Raw genomic sequence first — 18703 nt, 5'->3', positions numbered from 1 at the left:
ATCTGAGGTCAAGAGTTCGAGACCAGCCTGGCCAACATGGTAAAACCCCGTCTCAACTAAAAATACAAAAATGAGCCGGATGTGGCAGCACGTGCCTGTAATCCCAGCTACTCAGGAGGCTTAGGCAAGAAAATTGCTTGAACCCAGGAGATGGAGTTTGCAGTGAGCCGAGGTCGCACCACTGCACTCCAGCCTGAGCCACAGAGTAAGACTCCATCTCAAAAAAAAAATAAAAAAAGTTGGGGGGACCCGGGCATGGAAGCTCACACCTGTAATCCCAGCATTTTGGGAGACCGAGGTGAGTGGATCACTTGAGGTCAGGAGTTCGAGACCACCCTGACCAACATGGAGAAACCCCGTCTCTACTAAAAATACAAAATTAGCCAGGCGTGGTGGCACATGTCACCTGTAGTCCCAGCTACTCGGGAAGCTGAGGCAGGAGAATCGCCTGAACCCGGGAAGGTGGAGGTTGCAGTGAGCTGAGATCGCACCACTGCACTCCAGCCTGGGCAACAAAAGCGAAACTCCGTCTTGGGGAAAAATAAAATAAAATAAAATAAAATAAAATAAATAAAATAAAATGTAAAATAAAGTAAAGTAAAGTAAAATAAAGTAAAATAAAATAAAGTAAAATAAAATAAAATAAAAAATAAAATAAAATATAAAATAAAATAAAATAAAAAAAAACAGCTGCTGCATTTATTTCCTGGAAAGCACCTATCGCTAACGGAGATGATCCTACTTTCCAATTGTGATTACTTTCTCATCTGGGCCCCCAGCCCAGATGACTGTGGGCTCCCCAGGGCAGATGCGAGTTCTTCTGGCCCCCTGCACACAGTAGGTGCTCACACTTGCTGAACGTGACCGCAAGGGCTGGGAAGAGAGGGCACAGGTGCGGGGCGCCCCGGGGACTTTCCCGGTGCTGCGGGGCAGGACTCCGAAACCGTGACCTCACGTCCCACACCCACCCAGGACGCGGAAGGGGCGGTGCGTTTCCTTCCAAGGGCGGGAGCCGCGGGGTGGAGCCAGCGCCCTCAGCGCGCTGAGGTCTGCGGGAACCTCCGCAGAAGTCCCGGCCCCCAGGACCCCAGGACCCCAGGACCCTAGTACCCAGTGGCGCAGCCGGCAGCCCCGGATCCCTGGTAGGTGGGGAAGCGGCGAGGACTGGCCAGAGGTGGAGAAAGTGTCGGGGGTGTGGAGGGTGGCCCTGCGCCCGCGCCGCTCGCCAGGACTCCAGGCCACCTGGCCTCCCTCTTAGGGCCCCGGGGAGGCCTGGCGCCGCGCGTTGGGAGGTTGACGTTCCCCTCAACCTCCAGCTCTCCTCGCTGGTGGCCCAGATCCTCCCCCACTGTCGGGATCCTCCCCAGCACCCGGGTTTCCTCCCCTACAGCCTGACCCCTCCCCCAAACCCCAGATTCCTCCCCAACACCCAGGATGCCTACCTGAAACCCCATATTCCTCCTCACCCCAAATTCCTGAGCCCCAAGCTTCCTACCTGACACCCGATATTTCAACACCCTGAATTTCTCCCTGACACCCAAAATTCCTCCCTGACGTGCAGGATCCTTCCCCAATACCCCAGATTCCTCCCAGACACCCCAAATTCCTCCGTGACACCAAGGATCCCTCTCTGACACCCTGGATTCTTCCCCAATACCCAGGATCCCTCCCCAATACCCCAGATTCCTCCCTGACACCCAGGATCCCTCCCCAACATCCCAAATTCCTTCCTGACACCCCGAATTCTTCCCTGAGACCCAGGATCCCAACCTCACACCCTATACCACCCCACACCTTCTTCCTTTCTCCCCCTCCTAACGGTTATCCAGTCACATGGGTTTCCTCACTGTTCCTCCAGCTAGCCAGACGCAATCCTGCCCCAGGGCCTTTGGGCAGGTGGCTTCACCTTCCGGGAGCTTTCCTCCCTGATCTCCACCCAGCCTCCTCCCTCAGCTCGTTCAGGTCTCAGCTCAATGTCACCTCCTGTCCCCAAAGGCCTCCCTTGACCACCATGGTCCCCTGTAGCCCCTTCCCAGCCAGTCTCTCAGAGCCACACAGCCCCCAGCTCATGGCTTTCACAGTACTTTTCATTCTCTGAAATGATCTTGGGTTATTTTCCCACTTACTGTTGGTCTCCCTGAACCAGACTAGGAGCTCTGTGAGAGCGGATGTGCTTGCCTTGATATGCAGTGGCACTTTGAACAGTTCCTGGACCTAGTAGATGCTCAATAAATGCATACGCAACGCATGAAAGACTGTATGACAGTGTGGGAGGAAGAGTGGGAGAGAAGGGCATGTTTCAGATGCAGTTAAAACATTTAAAAAGGACGAGGTGGGAGGATCGCTTGAGCCCAGGGGTTCAAGACAAGCCTGGGCAACATAGCAAGACTCCATTTCTACAAAAAAATTCAAAAAGAAAGTTAGCCAGGTGCAGTGTTTATGCCTATAATCCCAACACTTTGGGAGGCTGAGGCAGGAGGATTGCTTGAGCCCTGGAGCCTGGGTAACATAGGTGAGACCCTGTCTCTACCAAAAAGACAAAAATTAGCCAGGTGTTGTGCCACACACCTGTAGTCCCAGCTACTCAGGAGGCTGAGGTCGGAGGATTGCTTGAGCCCAGGAGTTCAAGGCTGCAGTGAGCCGTGACCCCACCACTGCACTCTAGCCTGGGTGACAGAGTGAGACCCTGTCTCTAAAAAAAAAAAATGAAATGGGGGCTGGGCACAGTGGCTCATACCTGTAATCCCAGGCAGATCACCTGAGGTCAGGAGTTTGAGACCAGCCTGGCCAACATGGTGAAACCCCGTCTCTACTAAAAATACAAAAATTAGCCGGGCGTGGTGGCGCGTGCCGTAATCCCAGCCACTCAGGAGGATGAGGCAGGAGAACTGCTTGAACCCAAGAGGCGGAGGTTGCCGTGAGCCGAGACCGTGCCACTGCACTCCAGCCTGGGTGACAGAGCGAGACTCTGTCTCAAGAAAGAAAGAAAGAAAGAAAGAGAGAGAGAGAGAGAGAGAGAGAGAGAGAGAGAGAGAGAAAGAAAGAAAATTAAAAATCAAAATTTTTTTAAAAAAGGAAGAGGAAGAGAAAAAGTCTGTCAACATGTATTGTCACACTAACATTATTATATCAAGCTCTTGCTTCTTCCTGGGCACTGATGTAAACTTTTTAACCATATTTTTGCATCGAAGTTTCAAAACAGACTCCCATTCATCCTAAGTACCAGTTCATGTGGGTGTTATGAATGAGGAAACGGAGGCTGAGAAACAGACTGCACAAGCCGGCAGGTGGCAGAGCCAGAACGCCCCTACCCTGTGGGTGTTTTTGTCCCGCCAGGCGCCTGCTCTTCAGAGTGAGGAGTGGACTTTGTCCCAGCCATGGACAGTGAGAAATGAAACTCTCCAGGTCTCCAGAAGGTGGAGGTGGCAGCGGGCAGGGGAGGCGGGCAGGGGAAGCTGGGGCAGTCAATGAAATAGGGTTGAGTTCAGGCCCATGGGCAGAGAGAAGGAGAAGAAAGACCACGTGATTTTAGAGATTTGCCAGGCATACAGGTGGGGGTGGTCCTGCCTTGATGATTCTAAGTCTGACTGGCTTTGTTGTGTTTTCTGCAAAACTCCCCTGAGTCCTTGCCAGGAGGTTTCAGTCTTGCATGCTAATGTTCATGGAGCACACATGTGCCAGGCACTGCTTTAAGAGTCCTATACGGGCTGGGCGCAGTGGCTCATGCCTGTAATCTGAACACTCTGGGAGGCCAAGGCGGGCAGATCGATTGGGGTCAGGAGTTCGAGACCAGCCTGGTCGATGGCCTGAAACCCTGTCTCTACTAAAATTACAAAAATTAGCTGGGTGCCGTGGCTTACGCCTGTAATCCCAGCACTTTGGAAGGCTGAGGTGAGCAGATTGTCTGAGGTCAGGAGTTTGAGACCAGCCTGGCCAACGTGGCAAAACCCCATCTCTACTAAAAATACAAAAAAAGTCCAGGTGCAGTGGCTTGAAACTCCATCTCAAAAAAAAAAAAGAAAAAAGAAAAAAAGAATGAGATTTAAATGTAACCGACATGGGCCGGATGTGGTGGCTCACACCTATAATCCCAGCACTTTGGGAGGCTGAGGCAGGAGGATCACCTGAGGTCAGGAGTTGGAGACCAGCCTGGCCAACATGATGAAACCCCGTCTCTACTAAAAATACAAAAAAAAATCTGGGCGTGGTGGCGGGTCCCTGTAATCCCAGCTACTTAGGAGGCTGAGGCAGGAGAACCGCTTGAACTCAGGAGGTAGAGGTTGTAGTGAGCTGAGATCATGCCACTGCACTCCATCCTGGGCAACAAGAGCGAAACTCCACCTCAAAAAAAAAAAAAAAATTAGCTGGGCATGGTGGCCCACAATTGTAGTCACAGCTAGTCAGGAAGCTGAGGCAGGAGAATCACTTGAACCTGAGAGGTGGAGGTTGCAGTGAGCTAAGATCGTGCCATTGTACTCCAGCCTGCGCATCAAGAGTGAAACTGCATCTCAAAAAAAAAAAAAATTAGCTGGGTGTGGTAGCCCACACCTGTAGTCCCAGCTACTTGGGAGGCTGAGGCAGGAGAATCACTTGAACCTGAGAGGTGGAGGTTGCAGTGAGCTGAGATCGAGCCACTGCACTCCAGCCTGGGTGACAGAGCAAGACTCCGTCTCAATAAATAAATAGATACAATTACAAAAGTTAGCCGTGCATGGCGGCACTCACCTGTAATCCAAGCTACTTGGGACGCTGAGGCAAGAGACTTGCTTGAACCCTGCAGGTGGAGGTTGCAGTGAGCTGAGGTTGCACTAATGCACTCTGCCCTGGGTGACAGAGCAACACCCTGTCTCAAAAAAAAAGAGTCCTGTACAAATGAACGCATTCACCCTCACAGCTACCCTAGCTGGTGCCCATTTCACACACGTGGAGACTGAGGCATTTTAAGTACCCATGGCCTGCCCCAGGGTCACAGCCTGGGTGTGACTTGAATCCCAAGGGCAAGCTTCTACCTGTTGCTCTCGCTTGCCCTGGGACTGACTCATTTCAGATGGGTGTGGGGTCAACAGGGCAGGCCTTAGCCCTCAGATGGAAGGACTTGAACTTCTCTCACTGCGGATTGTTGCCCCGTGGGAACGTGGGCCCAGTGTGGCCGGATCTTTGATTTTCCGAGAGAATCCGGAATGCCGGAGTTGTATACAAAGTCTCTGTTCAATGTTGGCAATGAATTCAAAGTAATTTGAATCTCACATTGGTTTGCCAGTGGGGTTGTCCAGAGGTCTCTGAAGTTAAATACACACACACACACACACACACACACACACACACACACACACATATTTATTTAGTTTTTGAGACACAGTCTCACTCTGTCGCCCAGGCTGGAGTGCAGTGGCATGATCTCGGCTCACCGCAACCTCTCACCTCCTGGGTTCAAGTGATTCTTCTGCCTCAGCCTCTGGAGTAGCTGGGATTACAGGCTCCCACTGCCACGCCTGGCTAATTTTTTGTATTTTTAGTAGAGACGGGGTTTCACCGTGTTAGCCAGGATGGTCTCGATCTCCTGACCTTGTGATCTGCCCACCTCAGACTCCCAAAGTGTTGGGATTACAGGCGTGAGCCACCGAGCCCAGCCTAAAAATATATATATATATACATATATTTTACTGAGGTTGGGTGCGGTGGCTAACATCTGAAATCCCAGCAGTTTGGGAGGCCAAGGTGGGTGGATTATATGAGGTCAGGAGTTTCAGACCAGCCTGGCCAACATGGTGAAACGCCGTCTCTACTAAAAATACAAAAATAAGGCCGGGCACGATGGCTCACGCCTGTAATCCCACAATTTTGGAGGCCAAGGCAGGCGGATCATGAGGTCAAGAGATCAAGACCATCCTGGCCAACATGGTGAAACCCCGTCCCTACTAAAAATACAAAAATTAGCTGGGCATGGTGGCGCGCACCTGTAGTCCCAGCTACTTGGGAGGCTGAGGCAGGAGAATTGCTTGAACCCAGGAAGTGGAGGTTGCAGTGAGCCAAGATCGCACCATTGCACTCCAGCCTGGCAACAGAGGGAGACTTGGTCTCAAAAAAGAAAAAAAAAAATATATATATATATATAAGCTGGGCGTGGTGGCAGGCTCCTGTAATCCGAGCTACTCAGGATGTTGAGGCACAAGAATCACTTGAGCCCGGGATGCGGAGGCTGCAGTGAGCCTAGATCGCATCACTGCACTCCAGCCTGGCAACAAAGTGGGACTCTGTCTCAAAAAAAAAAAAAAAAAAATTAGCCAGGTATAATGGCGGATGCCTGTAATCCCAGCTGCCCGGAAGGCTGAGGAAAGAGAATCGCTTGAACCCAGGAGGCAGAGGTTGCAGTGAGTCGAGATTGCCCCGCTGCACTCCAGCCTGGGCAATGAAGCAAGACTCCACCTCGAAAAAAGAAAAAATAATAAAAACAAAAATTAATCCTAATAATACATTTTATTAATCCAATATGTAAATGCATTTAATAATAAATTCTATTTAATTCAATATACCCAACATGTTTCATTATAAAATATTATGAATGAGGCATCTTCCATACCTTTTTTGTTTTGCTGTTTTTGAGACTCTGTTGCCTAGGCTGGAGTGCAGTGGCGCGATCTCTGCTCACTGCAGCCTCGATCTCCGCTCACTGCAGCGTCGATCTCCTGGGCTCAGGCGATCCTCTGACCTCTGCCTCCCAAGTAGCTGGGATGCAGGCATGTACCACCCCACCCAGCTAATTATTTTTATTTTTATTTTATTTATTTGCTTGTTTGTTTTGAGACGGAGTTTTGCTGTTGTTGCCAAGGCTGGAGTGCAATGGTGTAATCTTGGCTCACTGCAACCCCTGCCTCCCCGGTTCAAGTGATTCTCCTGTCTCAGACTCCCAAGTAGCTAGGATTACCAGCACCCACCACCACGCCCTGCTAATTTTTTTTATTTTTAGTAGGGACAGAGTTTCACTGTGTTGGCTAGGCTGGTCTCAAACTTCTGCCCTCAGGTGATCCACCTGCCTCAGCCTCCCAAAGTGCTGGGATTACAGGCGTGAGCCACCGCGCCCGGCCTATTTTTTTTTGGTAGAGATGAGTCTCACTGTTGCCCAGGCTGGTCTTGAACTCTTGGGCTCAAGAGATCCTCCTACCTCTGCCCCCTAAAGTGCTGGGATTACAGGCATGAGCCACTGCACCCTGCCTTAATTAATTAAAAATTAGATAAAATGCCGGCTGCGGTGGCTCATGCCTGTAATCCCAACACTTTGGGAGGCCAAGGTGGGAGGATCTCTTGAGCCCAGGCAACATGGGGAGACCCAGTGTGTACAAAAATACAAAAATTAACAGGTACATGTCCAGGTTTGTTATATAGGCGAATGGCATGTCACAGGTTTTCGTGTACAGATTATTTCATCACACAGGTAATAATTGTCGTACCTGACAGGTAGTTTTTTGTCTGTTTGTTTTTTTGAGACGGAGGCTCACTGTGTCACCCAGGCTGGAGTGCAGTGGTGCCATTTCGGCTCACTGCAACCTCCGCCTCCCAGGTTCTAGCAATTCTTCCGCCTCAGCCTCCCAAGCAGCTGGGATTACAGGTGCACACTGCTACACCCAGCTAATTTTTTTGTATTTTAGTAGATACGGGGTTTTACCATGTTGCCCAGGCTAGTCTTGAATGAGCTCAGGCAATCCACACACCTGAGCCTCCCAAAGTGCTAGGATTACGTGAGCTACCGTGCCGGACCCTAATAGGCAGTTTTTAGATCCTCTTCCTCCTCCTCACCTCCACCACCCTTAAGCAGGCTCCGGTATTTTTGTTCCCCCCTTTTTTTTTTTGGAGACAGAGTCTCGCTCTGTCGCCCAGGTTGGAGTGCAGTGGTTTGATCTCTGCTCACTCCAGCCTCTACTTCTTGGGTTCAGGTGATTCTCCCACCTCAGCCTCCCCTAGTAGCTAGGACGACAGGCACCCGCCACCACACCTGGCTAATTTTTGTATTTTTAGTAGAGATGGGATTTTACCATGTTGGCCAGGATAGTCTTGAACTCCTGACCTCAGGCGATCCACCTTCCTCGGCCTCCCAAAGTGCTGGGATTACAGGCGTGAGCCACTGTGCCCGGCCCTGTTGTTCCCTTCTTTGTGTCTTTGTGAACTCAATGATTCACTCACACTTAGAAGTGAGAACATGTGGCCGGGCGAGACTTCATCTCAAAAAAAATTAAAATTCAGAGCCTCTTCACTATCACAGCCCCATTTCAGGTGCCCAGTAGGCACAGGTAGCTGGGGGCTCCCATACTGGACAACACAGAGTGTTTAGGCTGGTCTAGACAGCGAGTGTCTGCAGTGTATTAGCTGCTATGGCTGCGGTAATAAAGTGCCCCAGATCGGATGGCTTAAACAACAGAAATTGATTCTCTCACAGTTACGGAGGCTGGAAGTCCAAGATCGAGGTGTCGCAGGGTTGGTTCCTTCTGAGGACTCTCCTTAGCTTGCAGACGGCCGCCTTCTCCCTGGGTCTCCTCACATCATCTTCCTTCTGTGCAGCTCTATGTCTGTATCTAAGTGTCCGCTGCCTTTTCTTTTTTTGATGCAGGGTCTGGCTCTGTTGCCCAGGCTGGAGTGCAGTGGTGAGATCTTAGCTTGCTTGCTGCAGCCTCAACCTCCCAGGCTCAACCAGTCCTCCCACCTCAGCCTCCTAAGTAGCTGGGATTAAAGGCATGCACCACCATGCCTGGCTAATTTTTTTTTTTTTTTTTTTTTTGAGACGGAGTCTCGCTCTGTCACCCAGGCTGGAGTGCAGTGGCACGATCTTGGCTCACTGCAAGCTCCACCTCCCAGGTTCACGCCATTCTCCTACCTCAGCCTCCCGAGTAGCTGGGACTACAGGCGCCCGCCACCACACCCGGCTAATTTTTGCATTTTTAGTAGAGATGGATTTTCACCATGTTAGCCAGGCTGGTCTCGAACTCCTGACCTTAGGTGATCCGCCCACCTCGGCCTCCCAAAGTGCTGGGATTACAGGCGTGAACCACCACGCCCAGCCATGCCTGGCTAATTTTTGTATATTTAGTGGAGATGGGATTTCACCATGTTGGCCAGACTGGTCTCAAGCTCTTGATCCCAAGTGATCAACTCACCTCCACCTCCCAAAGTGCTGGGATTACAGGCATGAGCCATCGCGCCCAGCCAAATAAAAATACTTTCAACATCAAAAACAAACAAACAAACAAAAACATCAAAGCCAAGTACAAACCAAAAAAAGGCCTTTTCTCTAAATAAAGTCACATTCTGAGCTACTGGAGGTTGGCACTTCAACGTATGATTTTGGGGATAGACACGATTGACATTGAACCGATAATAGCCAATCATGCCCCTACTAATTGAAAGGCACTTGGTGTTATAGTTACAAACACTGGCATCAAATGGCTGCTCTATCAGTCACTGGCTGTGTGATCTCGGTCATGTTTGCCCCTCTGTGGAACGGAAAATAAAAAAATCACATGCCTGTCTCATAACCCAGGTGTCTACCAACTTTTTCTGTCAAGGGTCAGAGAGTGACCACTTTGTAGACCACACGGTCTCTGTTGTAGTGACTCCATCACCCTAGTGAGAAAGCAGCCATCGATGATATGTAAATGAGTGAACATGTCTGTGTTTCAATAAAACTTTATTTATAAAAGCAATTGGCTGGGCATAGTGGCTCACGCCTGTAATCCCAGCACTTTGGGAGGCTGAGGTGGGTGGATCACACAAGGTCAGGAGTTCGAGACCAGCCTGGACAATATGGTGAAACCCTGTCTCTATAAAAAGTACAAAAATTAGCTGGGCGTGGTGGCGGGCGCCTGTGGTTCCAGCTACTCGGGAGGCTGAAGCAGGAGAATCGCTTGAACCCGGGAGGTGGAGGTTGCAGTGAGCTGAGATCGTGCTACTGCACTGCAGCCTGGGTGACAGAGCGAGACTCCGTCTCAAAACAAAACAAAAAAAACAATTGGCTGGACATGGTGGCTCACGCCTGTAATCCCAGCACTTTGGGAGGCCAAGGCAGGTGGATCACCTGAGGTCGGGAGTTCAAGACCAGCCTGGCCAACACAGAAAAACCCTGTCTCTACTAAAAATAAAAAATTAACCAGGCATGGCGGTGCATGCCTGTAATCCCTTGGGAGGATGAGGCAGAAGAATTGCTTGAACCCAGGAGGCGGAGGTTGCAGTGAGCTGAGATCGTGCCATTGCACTCCAGCCTGGGCAACAAGAGCAAGACGCCATCTCAAAAACGGAAAAAAAAAAAAAAAAATTGGTGGACCATATTTAGTGGCCCCTGTCAAAGGGAGATGTGCACACTGGGATCAGGTCATAACCAAAAACATGAAGAAGGGTAAGGGAGTAAGCCACAGGGATACCTGGCAGGTAACAGTGATATAGGTAGAGGGAACAGCCAGTGCAAAGGTCCTAAAGCAGAACTGTGCCCAGTTTAAAGAACGGAGTTGTGCACAATATAGCATGTAGTAAGTCCTCAAATAAGTGGTTGCATGTAAGTGTTTGTGTGTATCCACACATGCCCATTATATTGTCATATGTAATATATGTGATACTTATATATTACATATAACTAACATACCATTAGACAGTCAGTTGCACCAGGGAAGAGTCTATTGCTGTTTTTCCTTGTTTGCGTACTGGTATATTCACTGGTACCCAATACATGGCAAATGCTGAAAAAATTACTTTTTTTTTTTTTTTTTTTTGAGATGGAGTTTCGCTTTGTCATCCAGGCTGGAATGCAGTGGTGTGATCTCAGCTCACTGCAACCTCCGCCCCCTGGGTTCAAGTGATTCTCCTGCCTCAGCCTCCCAAGTAGTTGGGAGTACAGGCGCCCACCACTATGTCTGGCAATTTTTTTTTTTTTTTTTTAGTAGAGATGGGGATTTCACCGTGTTGACCAGGCTGGTCTCGAACTCATGACCTCGAGTGATCTGTCCACCTTGGCTTCCCAAAGTGTTAGGATTACCAGCGTAAGCCACCGCACCTGGCTAAAAAGTACTTTTTTTTTGTTTGTTGTTTTATGGAGTCTTGCTCTTTTGCCCAGGCTGGAGTGCAGTGGCGCAATCTTGGCTCACTGCAACCTCCGCCTCCTGGGTTCAAGCAATTCTCCTGCCTCAGCTTCCCGAGTAGCTGGGATTAGAGGAACATGCCACCATGCCAGGCTAAATTTTTTTTTTTTTTTTCCAGTAGAGACAGGGTTTCACCATGTTGGCCAGGCTGGTCTTGAACTCCTGACCTTGTGATCCACCCGCCTCAGCCTCCCAAAGTGCTGGGATTACATGCATGAGCCACAGTGCCCAGCCAAAAAATTACTTCTTAAATGAATGAATGAATGCTATGTATGTATCCTTCCGTGCAGCCTCCACTTCCTCAGCTCAAGCAATCCTCCTGCCTTAACCTCCCGAGTAGCTGGGACCACAGGCACACACTACCAGGCCTGGCTCCAAACTTTTTTTTTTTTTTTTAGATGGAGTCTCACTCTGTTGCCCAGGCTGGAGTGCAGTGGTGCAGTCTTGGCTCACTGCAACCTCCACCTCCCGGATTCAAGTGATTTTCCTGCCTCAGCCTCCCGAGTAGCTGGGATTGCAGGCGCCTGCCACCATGCTCGACTAATTTTTTGTATTTTCAGTAGAGACGGGGTTTCACTATGTTGGCCAGGCTGGTCTCGACATCCTGACCTCATGATTTGCTCGCCTCGGCCTCCCCAAGTGCTGGGATTACAGGCGTGAGCCACTGCGCCTGGCCCAAACTTTTTTTTCAACTCACAAGATTTCTTAAAATATTGGAATTGATTGTCATCCCGAGAAAAGTGAGCATATTTCTAAAAATCTAGATCTCTGGCTTCTCTTGAAAAATGAGCAGATGTGGCGACCGGCTCCCTTGCCATATTCTGTTAATCTCATAGTCCAACCCTGGGACAGTGTTGGAAAGACTACTCAAGCCTGCAAATACCAGGATGTTGGGTCCTTGAAGACCATCTAGAAGGCTGACTACTTTATTTATTTATTTATTTATTTAGACAGGGTTTCGCTCTTGTCGCCCAGGCTAGAGTGCAGTGATGTGATCTTGGCTCACTGCAACCTCTGCCTCCCAGATTCAAGCGATTATACTATCCTCAGCCTCCTGAGTAGCTGGGATTACAGGCACGGACCACCACACCCAGCTAATTTTTTGTATTTTTAGTAGAGACGGGGTTTCACCCTGTTGGCCAGGCTGGTCTTGAACTCCTGACCTCAGGTGAGCCGCCCGCCTTGGGCTCCCAAAGTGCTGGGATTACAGGTGTGAGCTGCCGTGCCCAGCCGAGGCTGACCACTTTATTTAGCAAGCATGTATTGAGCACCTACTGGCTTTCAGTCATCAAGCTAAGAAGTTTCTGTGTGTTAATGCAACTCAATTGCCCAAAACAAGTCTATAAGTGTATGCCATTAGGCACACAGCCTCCACAGCCAGACTGCCTGGGGTTCAAATCCATCCTCTGCCATCCGCTGATAGTGTGACTTTGGGCAAGTGACATCACCTCTGTGTGTCTCACTTTCTTCATCTGTAAATGGGGAAAATAGTGTAATAGTGTTTACCTCCCAGGTAACACCAGGTAAGTATCAGAGGATAACTTTTTTTTTTTTTGAGACTGGGTCTTGCTGTGTTGCCCAGGCTGGAGTGCAGTGGCTCCATCTTAGCTCACTGCAGCCTCAACCTCCTGGGCTTAAGCAATCTTCCCATTCCAGCCTCCGGAGTAGCTGGGACAACAGGCACACGCCACCTATGCCTAGCTACTTTTTTTGTTTTTTGATCCGGAGTTTCACTCTGCTGCCCAGGCTGGAGTGCAGTGGTGTGATCTTGGCTCACTGCAGCCTCCACCTCCTGAGTTCCAGTGATTCTCCAGCCTCAGTTTCCCAAGTAGCTGGGATTACAGTTGTGCACCACCATGCCTGGCTAACTCTTTGTAGTTTTAGTAGAAACGCGGTTTCAGGCTGGTCTCAAACTCCTGACCTCAGGTGATCCCCCAGCCTTGGCCTCCGAATGTGCTGGGATTTCAGGTGTGAGCCACCGCGCCCGGCCCAGCTAATATTTAAATTTTTAGTAGAGACAAGAGTCTGGCTATGTTGCCCAGGCTGGTTTGGAAGTCCTGGGCTTAAGTGATCCTCCTGCCTCAGCCTCCCAAAGTGCTGAGATCACAGATGTGAGCCATCGTGCTGGCCTCATAGCATTTTGCAGAGAAGGAAATGGAAGTTGCCGAAGGTCACCTGGTTAGGTCTGGGTGGCAGGATGGGAAAGCAGGCGGGGGTGTGTGGGCTGCCTTCCCGTGCTGACCTTTCTTGGGGGTAACCATGTTCGCCTCTCCTGTTTCCTACAGATCTGCTCGGGCAGCTCCCGCGAAACCTGGAACAGTGAATGCGTAGGGGACGCCGGGCGTGCAGAAGGCGGGCAGTGTGGAACATGCCTTCATTACCCCCAGCTTCTGCTGCCCGAGGCTGCACCCACCTGTGCCCATGGCCTACACGGGCCCGTCACTTCCTAGTGCCTTCGACATTCTAGGCGCAGCAGGCCAGGACAAGCTCTTGTATCTGAAACACAAACTGAAGACCCCACGCCCAGGCTGCCAAGGGCAGGACCTCCTGCACGCCATGGTCCTCCTGAAGCTGGGCCAGGAAACTGAGGCCAGGATCTCTCTAGAGGCACTGAAGGCCGATGCAGCGGCCCGGCTGGTGGCCCGCCAGTGGGCTGGTGTGGACAGCACCGAGGACCCAGAGGAGCCCCCAGATGTGTCCTGGACCGTAGCCCGCTTGTACCACCTGCTGGCTGAGGAGAAGCTGTGCCCGGCCTCGCTGCGGGACGTGGCCTACCAGGAAGCCCTCCATACCCTCAGCTCCAGGGACGACCACCGGCTGAGGGAACTTCAGGATGAGGCCCGAAACCGGTGTGGGTGGGACGTTGTTGGGGATCCAGGGAGCATCCGGACGCTCCAGTCCAATCTGGACTGCCTCCCACCATCCTCGGCTTCGCCCTCTGGGACCCAGAGCCTCCCGCGTCCCATCGACGGTGTTGCCGGCTGGAGCCAAGGGCGCTCCCTGCGATCCACCGACAGCCCCGCCTCCCTGGCCAGCAACTTGGAAATCAGCCAGTCCCCCACCATGCCCTTCCTCAGCCCGCACCGCAGCCCACACAGGCCCAGCAAGCTCTGTGACGACCCTCAGGCCAACCTGGTGCTGGAGCCTGTCCCCGGTGGCTGCCAGGAGCCTGAGGAGATGAGCTGGCCGCCATCGGGGGAGACTGCCGGCCCCCAAGAGCTGCCAAGCAGCCCACCCCCTGCGCTTCCCAAAGTGGCCTCAGATACAACCTCAACTGGCCTCCCTGAAACCCCCACAGCTCCAGAAACCAGCACCCACTACCCGGTGGAGTGCACTGAGGAGTCTGCAGGCACCCAGTCTCTCCCGTCGCCCATTGTGGAGCCCATCAAAAACCCCTGCCCTGTCAAACACCAGTCGCCACTGCAACTTTCTGTAGAAGACACCACCTCTCCAAATACCAAGCCATGCCCACCTACTCCCACCACCGCAAAAACATCCCCTCCGCCTCCTCCTCCTCCTTCATCAGCCCCTTGTTCAGCTCACCTGACCCCCTCCTCCCTGTTCCCTTCCTCCCTGGAATCGTCATCGGAACAGAAATTCTATAACTTTGTGATCCTCCATGCCAGGGCGGACGAGCACATCGCCCTGCGGGTCCGGGAGAAGCTGGAGGCCCTTGGTGTGCCCGACGGGGCCACCTTCTGCGAGGATTTCCAGGTGCCCGGGCGTGGGGAGCTGAGCTGCCTGCAGGATGCGATAGACCACTCAGCTTTCATCATCCTACTTCTCACCTCCAACTTCGACTGTCACCTGAGCCTGCACCAGGTGAACCAAGCCATGATGAGCAACCTCAAGCGACAGGGGTCGCCAGACTGTGTCATCCCCTTCCTGCCCCTGGAGAGCTCCCCGGCCCAGCTCAGCTCGGACACGGCCAGCCTGCTCTCCGGGCTGGTGCGGCTGGACGAACACTCCCAGATCTTCGCTAGGAAGGTGGCCAACACCTTCAGGCCCCACAGGCTTCAGGCCCGAAAGGCCATGTGGAGGAAGGAACAGGACGCCCGAGCCCTGCGGGAACAGAGCCAACACCTGGACAGTGAGCGGATGCAGGCAGCGGCCCTGAACGCGGCCTACTCGGCCTACCTCCAGAGCTACCTGTCCTATCAGGCACAGATGGAGCAGCTCCAGGTGGCTTTTGGGAGCCACATGCCATTTGGGACTGGGGCACCCTTTGGGGCTCGAATGCCCTTTGGGGGCCAGGGGCCCCTGGGAGCCCCTCCATCCTTTCCCACTTGGCAGGGGTGCCCGCAGCCGCCGCCCCTGCATGCGTGGCAGGCTGGCACCCCACCACCGCCCTCCCCACAGCCAGCAACCTTCCCACCGTCACTGCCCTTCTCACAGCCACCAGCCTTCCCTACGGCCTCACCTGCACCCCCTCAGAGCCCAGGACTGCAACCCCTCATTATCCACCATGCACAGATGGTACAGCTGGGGCTGAACAATCACATGTGGAACCAGAGAGGGTCCCAGGCGCCCGAGGACAAAACACAGGAGGCAGAATGACTGTGTGTCCTTTGACCTGACCACCTGGGGAACACACCTGGACCCAGGCATCAGCTTTGGGCAGGACCCCATAGACCATTCCGGTCTGCCCTGCGCCCTGTGGACAGTGGAAGATGAGGTCATCTGCCGCTTTCAGGACATTGCCTGGGAGCCCTTCATTTAGGACAAAAGGAGCGCGATAATGACCTGGCTTTCAGGGTGGTCAGAACTGGATACCGTGTTTCCAATTCCAATCTCTATTTTTGGGTGAGGGGTCTTGGTGGTGGGGGTATTGCTACGGTCTTTTAATTATAATAATATTTATTGACTGCTTCCGCAGCGCCATTGTCTTCTGGGACACCTTCTGCCCAGCTATTTATTATAAAACACGTGGCTCCCGCTTCTGCAAAAGGGAAACGGAAGCGGGAAGTGCACGCTTTTTCTTGGAGGGCGTAAACCAGGATCCATCCTCATCCCATTGGTCAGAATATAATCACATGGCCCTGCTCCTGCGGCAAGGAACCCTGGGAAATGTAGTCCTTTCTAAGCGGCCATGTGCCTCGCCGAGTCTGGGTTCTAATACCAGGAAAGGTGGAGGGAAAAGATACTGTTGAGAGCGGGGAGGGTGCAGCCTGGGCAACATGGTGAGACCCCGTCTCTTCAAAAACACAAAAATTAACTGGGTGTGTTGGTGCACGCCTATAGTCCCAGCTACTCAGGACACTGAGGTGGGGAGATTGCTTGAGCCCAGGAGGTGAATGCTGCAGTGAGCTATAAATGAATGAATGAGTGAATGAATGAACGAGTGAGTGAATGAATGAGTGACTGAATGAATGAACGAGTGAGTGAATGAACGAGTGAGTGAATGAACGAATTAGTGAATGAATGAATGAGGAATGAATGAATAAGTGAGTGAATGAATGGATGAGTGAATGAATGAATGAATGAGTGAACGAATGAGTGAGTGAATGAATAGATGAGTGAATGAATGAACGAGTGAGTGAATGAATGAATGGATGAGCGAACGAATGAATAAATGAATGAATTGGAATAAATGCCACTGGGGGACATTTAGCAGTTTTGCTGCAGCCCTTCCTTTTTCTTTGGGGTCTGCCTTGATGCCCCCACCAAGGTTGGACTCTGATGCCACTGTGTGATGCTGAGCAAGTGCCTCACCTTTCGGAGTCTCTGCTTTTTCATCTGAGAAATGGGTCTGTGGAGGCTGTTGTTTCAAGGCCTCAGCGGATGATATGCAGAACCACATAAATATCAGGTACACCGTATCTGGGTAGCAGGTGCAGCGCTCATTAAGTGGGGGGACCCACATGGAAGGGATTCATATTTTTCAGGGTGACAGATCTTCTAAGAATAAGAATGGAGCCAAGGTTTGCTGGACACTTAACATTTATTGATTCTGGATTATAAATAAATAAGTACATACGTAAACAAGACTGGGTGCTGTGGTGGCTCACATCTGTAATTAATCCCAGAACTTTGGGAGGCTGAAGTGGGAGGGTTGCTTGAGGCCAGGAATTCAAGACCAGCTTGGGCAACATAATGAAACCCCATCTCCATTTTTTTTTTTTTTTCTGAGATGGAGCCTGGCTCTCTCACCCAGGCTGGAGTGTAGTGAAGAGATCTTGGCTCACTGCAACCTCCACCTCTCGGGTTCAAGCGATTCTCCTGCCTCAGCCTTCCGAGTAGCTGGGATTACAGGAGCTCGCCACCACGCCCAGCTAATTTTTGCATTTTTGGTAGAGATGGGGTTTCGCCATGTTGGCTAGGCTGCTCTCAAACTCCTGACCTCAGGTGATCCACCTGTCTTGGGCTCCCAAAGTGCTGGGATTACAGGCGTGAGCCACCACACCCAGCCACATCTTTCTTATTTATTTATTTATTTATCAACTGAATAAGACATCCAACTCTTTTTAAAAAATAAATAAATAAATTGGCCAGGCATGGTGGCTCACATCTATTATCCCAGCACTTTCAGAGGCCAAGGCAGGCGGATCACTTGAGGTTAGAAGCTTGAGACCAGCCTGGCCAACATGATGAAACCCTGTCTCTACTACAAATAGAAAAACCAGTTGGGTGTGGTGGCACGCACCTGTAGTCTCAGCTACACGCGAGGCTGAGGCAGGAGAATCGCTTGAACCTGGGAGGCAGAGGTGGCAGTGAACTGAGATTGCGCCACTGCACTCCAGCCTGGGCAACAGAGCAAGACTCTGTATCAGTAAATAAATAAATAAATAAATAAATAAATAAATAAATAAATGCAGGATGTGGTGGCTCATGCCTGTAATCCCAACACTTTGGGAGGCTGCAGCGGGTGGATCACCTGAGGTCAGGAGTTCGAGACCAGCCTGGCCAATGTGATGAAACCCTGTCTCTACTAAAAATACAAAATTAGCTCGGTGTGGTGGTAGGTGCCTGTAATCCCAGCTACTCAGGAGGCTGAGGCAGGAAAATTGCTTGAACTTGGGAGGCGGAGGTTGCAGTGAGCTGAGATTGTGCCACTGTACTCCAGCCTGAGTGACGAGAGTGAAACTCCGTCTCAAATAATAATAATAATAATAAAATACTAATAAAAATAAATAAGGAGGCACGGTGGCGCAGGCCCATCGTCCTGGTGCATAAGGAGGCGAGGCCAGACGTTCGAGATCAGCCTGGGCAACATAGGAAGCCCTCATCGATATAACAAAAAATCAAATACATAAATAAACAAACACATTTTCATCCTCAAAACAACCCCTCAAGGTAGAAGCTTCTATTATGGATCCACCCTACAGATGCGGCAAACTGAGGCCCAAAAAGATTAATTCTGACTCCAAAAGCCACACAGATCAGAAGTGGGGAATTGCAATGAAAGGCGCTAAGGGAGGAAGCGAAGGACGGTCCCCGAAGGTGAAACTGGACTCACCCGAGGGGCCCCTCCCGCCTGACAACCCGATTGCCAGGCCACGTGGAAGGAGGAGGCTGGTGTGAATCACCCAGCAGCCATGCACCACTTGCTATTTTAGGTGCTGACTCAGATTTTGTCAGAGCTCTGG

At 51.3% G+C, this 18703-nt stretch overlaps 1 protein-coding gene across 4 annotated transcripts; it reads left to right on the top strand.

The window, feature by feature from the left end:
• The first annotated feature begins 1027 nt into the window (after window positions 1-1027).
• On the top strand, window positions 1028-17102 carry TICAM1 (TIR domain containing adaptor molecule 1). Of its 4 annotated transcripts, none has more exons than XM_077975803.1 (3): window positions 1028-1142; window positions 13403-13444; window positions 13585-17102. In XM_077975803.1, the coding sequence occupies exons 2-3, from the start codon at window positions 13441-13443 to the stop codon at window positions 15672-15674; spliced, it is 2094 nt and encodes a 697-aa protein (XP_077831929.1). In that variant the 5' UTR covers window positions 1028-1142; window positions 13403-13440; the 3' UTR covers window positions 15675-17102.
• Window positions 17103-18703: the final 1601 nt, after the last annotated feature.

This window comes from Macaca mulatta, chromosome 19 (genome assembly GCF_049350105.2).
Source record: "Macaca mulatta isolate MMU2019108-1 chromosome 19, T2T-MMU8v2.0, whole genome shotgun sequence".
Classification (NCBI taxonomy): Eukaryota; Metazoa; Chordata; class Mammalia; order Primates; family Cercopithecidae; genus Macaca; species Macaca mulatta.
This window is presented reverse-complemented; position numbering and strand designations above follow the sequence as displayed.